This window comes from Garra rufa, chromosome 18 (genome assembly GCF_049309525.1).
Source record: "Garra rufa chromosome 18, GarRuf1.0, whole genome shotgun sequence".
Taxonomy (NCBI): Eukaryota; Metazoa; Chordata; class Actinopteri; order Cypriniformes; family Cyprinidae; genus Garra; species Garra rufa.
In genome coordinates, this window is record NC_133378.1 from 15,027,210 (window position 1) to 15,032,107 (window position 4,898).

Below are 4,898 nucleotides of genomic sequence, written 5' to 3' on the forward strand. Positions count from 1 at the left end.
TAAAACCGCATGCGCTTAGTTTTTAGAGATATATAAATTTTTCCAACATATCCACACTAGTCATTAACTAAGTCTGAAATATGACAATGTTTGTTGTATTGAGTGTCGGAAGGGTTAATTGTCCTGTTCCCACAGTCTGGGCTTTGAGCGCAAGGTCAAAGATCTCATTTTACCGAGCGCACGTGCGCGCTGGATTTCTGCAGGCGCTGCAAATCCTGCAGGTCGCAACGCAACTAAAGGCCTAAACACACACCAAGAGAGAGGGAGACTTCGCACAGCTTCTGCTTTTAGCTTTGTTTTTTTTTTTTTCTCTCGGCTTTTTTTTCTTTCAAATTATGTAAAATGGCCTCAAACGCCTTTAATATATTGTTTAGCCTTTTTAAATAACGCGCTATGAACTAATGGAAAGTATTTGAACTTTAGTTTTTCTTATTAAGGAATGATCTATATGTTAATCTATTACAAAAAAAATGTTAAATTCAATCCTTAAATACCGAGCCCCGTCATTAAAAGTAAGAGCGCGTTTCTGCATCTGGGTCGTTTGAGCTCAAAGTTCAGCGAGAGACTGTCTGCAGGACAACACCCGCCCCACGGAAATATCGTTCCTCTGCCAAATTTTCAATAAATGTTGATTGATGACTAATTGATTACTGGATCGCAGTGATGCGTGATAAGAATGCGGTATACAGTAAAGCGAAGTGTTGCGTAACTTTGACAGACACAGGAATTGACGCATAAAATGAGTTGCTGCGAAATCAATGCCATTTCATTGACTTTAATAAGCAAAATAGGAAACCATTTCTTCCAAAAACAGCAAAAACGAAACAGAAACCAGCCTGAATGGAACAGTCCGAATTGAACTCTATTCTTTTTTTCCATTTATATAAACAGATTTGAAAATTGATCCCCTCATAATACATGAAATTAACAAACAAAACAACAACCCGCTGCTGCAGTTTACATTTGATTTCAACACAGTTGAATCAGTAATAAACCAAAAAGATTGTTAAATGCATGACTTTTTAACAATATTTCTTAGATGCAAGCACCATGCTTATTCAATATGATCTGACAGTTTGTTAATTTAATCATTAAAATAAAAACTATGCATCTGGCCAGCAGAACCAGAATCTCGACATAATAATAAAACAAACAAAAAACAGAACAATAACATGAGACATATAATTTTTCATTTTGAGATTATGCAGAACCTGAATCCCTTATTTTTTACTGACCGGCAGAAAAAAAAATAAAGGAAAACATTTAACATTGATCATTGAAACTCTCCATTGAAATACATGCGTAGTTTTCATGTTAGGCAATAATACATAAACCCCTGATTTAGGAAGCCTACACCCTCGAGCTGGATTATAATAACTACATTTTGAAATGTTGGTATATAAAACTGGCAGCTCGTATAGCTCAAAAAATGTCGATGAAAGTGTGCCCATTCGTTGAAATCCTACCCATCAAAAAGATACGACCTAATAAGTATTGCTTATATTATAGAATAGCAATAGATTATGCAACAGCCTGCATGAAGAAGGAGAGAAAAAAGAGAAAAAAAGACACACACACACACACACTCTCTCTCTCTTGTGTCTTGCTACAACTAGACGTGAGACTATGAGCACCAGTTCAAAAAGAAAGGCGTGCTTTAAATTCACCTATGACTAAATGTGCGTGTGCGGTATGTCTTACTCAAAGGCGGTTTCTGCTAAAACAAAGAAACAATCAAAAAGTCGAAATGAAAACTGCCAATACCAAAAATCATTACCCAAAAAAGTGCGCTTCTTTTACAAAGTTTGCTTGCTTTAAATGCAACTGCAAAATGCCCGTTACTGGAAATCCATTCCCGAAACTTGAAACAAATCAAAAAAAGTTGGGAAACAATCAGCTCTTCGATGTCGGTTTGTAGGTTTGCTGTTGCATATATTTACAAGTCCAAATGAACCCATACAATGAGCGACCGGAGAGCCAGTCTCATATCCCCAAAAAAACAGCTAAAGATCAAAAACATGCTCTTTATGATACATAATGAACAGAAAGAAAGAAAGAAAGAAAGAAAGAAAGAAAGAAAGAAAGAAAGAAAGAAAGAAAGAAAGAAAGAAAGAAAGAAAGAAAGAAGAGAGTGTATAAAATAGAAATTATTACCATACATGTCCAGCATGCAGGATTAATATCTTAATGCAGATTTATGTGTTTGTTTTTGTCGTTTTTTCATTTTCTTTTTAATATATATCTATATATAACCAAGCAGGCAATAAACCAATGAGATGTTGCATAAAGTTCCCCCTGTCGCCTCACTTAGGCGGGTTATACAGGAGAAGTAAGGGAGGTTTTGCATATTGTGGTGCTCTCAACTTTTCTGGCCAAGAGGAAAAAAAGTCCAAAGTTTCTCTCCCCGCTTAGCACAAACATTTTCTTTCTTTTTTTTCTCTGTTCTTTTTCTTGAACAACCGAGTACAAACCAGATGATGGAAAGAAGGTTTTATCTGAAGTTATCCTAAACAGAAAAGCCAGTTCTTCGCTTTTCTTTTCGTCGTGAGATCTCTACGAAAAAGGGGTAAAAGTACTACAAGCAACTAATCTACATTTCCCAGAAAAAAACATTCTAACATGTTCTTCGTATTTTAGTTGCCAAGGTCGGTGGCGATGATTACATATGAGATTATTATTTCTTGTGGATTATTCTTCTAATATGAGTACTGTATCTGCTGTTATCTGAATGAGCGCAATGTCTCTCAGGCATAGGAAACACACACACACACACACTCACATGAAGAACTCTGGGGAGGACGGGTTGTCGCTCGTGGATCCTGCCTCACGGAACCCGTTCGCTCCGGTCAGTTTCTCGCACTTGAGTTTGTAGGCGTCTCTCTCTCGGGCCAGCCGGTTGATCTCTTGCTTGAGCTGCTCTACTTGGTTGATGAGCTGGGTCTTCTCGTTCTCCAGCACGTGCTTCTGCTGCACTCGCTTGAAGCGGCACGACTGCGCGTAGCCCCGGTTCTTCAGGGTCCGGCGTTTCTGCTTCAGGCGGATCACCTCGTCCTTGGTGAAGCCCCGTAGGTGTCGGTTGAGCTCCCGTACGGACATGGACACCAGCTGATCGTCGGAGAAGCGGTCCTCCACGTTTAGGCCGCCCCCCACGCCGTGGTGACCCTGCTGGCCGGGGTGGCCGTGCGGGTGGTGATGGTGGTGGTGACGGTGGTGGAGCTGCTGGTGGGACCCGGGCGAGGTAGGAGAAGGGCTGTCGGGGTCCTGACTGTGGTGGTGGTGGTGATGGTGATGGTGGCCGTGGGCGCCGGGGTGACCTGGCAGGTCGTCGGGGTGATGGGGGATCGCGCCGTATTGGTGGTGGTGATGCTGCTGCTGCTGCTGTTGTTGCGCGTGGCCGTGGTGGTGATGCGCGCCCCTATATCCCTCAAAGCCTCCTGCTTGCAACTGCTGCTGCACATGAGGGGGCGGAGGGTGCCCGTGGGCCGTGGCACCGATCAGAGCCTCCACCGCGTCTTCGGGTGTCAGACTTAGCGTCTGCGGGTCGATCTGCTGCGGGTACCCGCCGCCCGGCAGCCAGTACAGCTCCTCCAGATGGTTCTTCTGTTCCGTGGGGCTGAAGCTCGGCGAGGACGGCACGGAGCTGCACGGGGTGCTGATCGGAGTGGAGGACACGGAGCCCTGCGGCTGGAGGCGATTGCACTGCCGTATGTTGGAGCGGTCGAGCCCCGCCATGGCCTCTTTCTTCACCTCGAATTTCATTAAATCAAAGTCATTGACATATTCCAACGCCAGCGGGCTGGTGGGCAGCTCGGGCCCCATGGCGAGATCGGCGCTCATTGTGTCCCTGTTCTTCAGTAAAGTGTTTACCAGCGTCGCAAAACCCGACTTTTGCTGTTCTTCCCCCTTTTGGCGCATGCAATTTTCTGGATGGCTCTCCGAACACGACGCGCTCGAGCGTTGGAGCATGCAGAGTCACTCGAAATGTTCAAACAGGAGAAAGCAAAGAAAAATAAACTTTCTGGACTAGTGCACTGCGAAAGACATTTGCCTCATATGGACGCACAGAGCTCGACAGCTGCAGTCTTTGGACAGGACTGGAGAAAGTCAAGTCTCTCGCGCGCGTCCCGTCGCCGTACTTGAACTCAAAACATAAATAAAAGACAAAAATGAGTACCGGACAAGGGCTCCCGTCCCGATCCCGGATACTCCAAAATATGTCCTTAAGCCAGTGAAGCAGCGTTGAGGTGGATGGGTGCTGTGTTTTTCCAGCTCTGCACCGCAGAGAGTTTAGCTCGCACTCACTCCTGAGTATTCAGACTGTAGCAGGACGCCAGAGCCCTCTCTGCTGTTATAGTCTACGCGTGCGTGACGTCACAGGAGGCTGGCGACCAGTCAGATCGGGAGAATTAGCATAATGTTCGTTGTTTGTGTGTTATCAGCTGACGGGATGAAGAAAGGGAGAGTGGTATTTCGTGTATTGACTGATTGGATATGCGCGCCTAACGAAAAGCCGTTTTATCTGTACTACACGCAGAGACAAACATACTGTACCTGAGCATATTTTCAAAACGTCACATTCTTATCAAAAGTTTTATTTTTATAAGACAGATCTTTCTTTAATTGAATTTGAAACAACACATAGACTCTAAATTAATTTCATCCCACGGATAAAAATGAAAACAAACCTTTGAGATAGTTTGTGAATGTGTTTTATTTTTAAAAAAGCTATTAGTCTGTAGCATGCAAGAGCAAGTTGTTACATCAACCAGCGTTTGCGCAATACTTCATTCAACACAACTGATGTTGAATCCTAATAACAGTAAAGCTTTAATCCACTGTGTCAAAATTACTCAAGTAAACAAACATATGTGTTTATGTGATTTACAATAACTTTTTTT

The 4,898-nt window shown here is 43.3% G+C and overlaps 1 protein-coding gene across 1 annotated transcript; it reads right to left on the bottom strand.

The window, feature by feature from the left end:
• Positions 1-755: 755 nt before the first annotated feature.
• On the bottom strand, positions 756-4,302 carry mafba (MAF bZIP transcription factor Ba). Its single transcript, XM_073822914.1, has one exon. It carries the CDS (start codon positions 3,964-3,966, stop codon positions 2,776-2,778), a length of 1,191 nt encoding a protein of 396 aa, XP_073679015.1. The 5' UTR covers positions 3,967-4,302; the 3' UTR covers positions 756-2,775.
• Positions 4,303-4,898: the final 596 nt, after the last annotated feature.

Bases quoted from the DNA above. Each gene is read 5' to 3' on its own strand.
- mafba (XM_073822914.1), bottom strand. From the start codon at position 3,966: ATGCTCCAACGCTCGAGCGCGTCGTGTTCGGAGAGCCATCCAGAAAAT.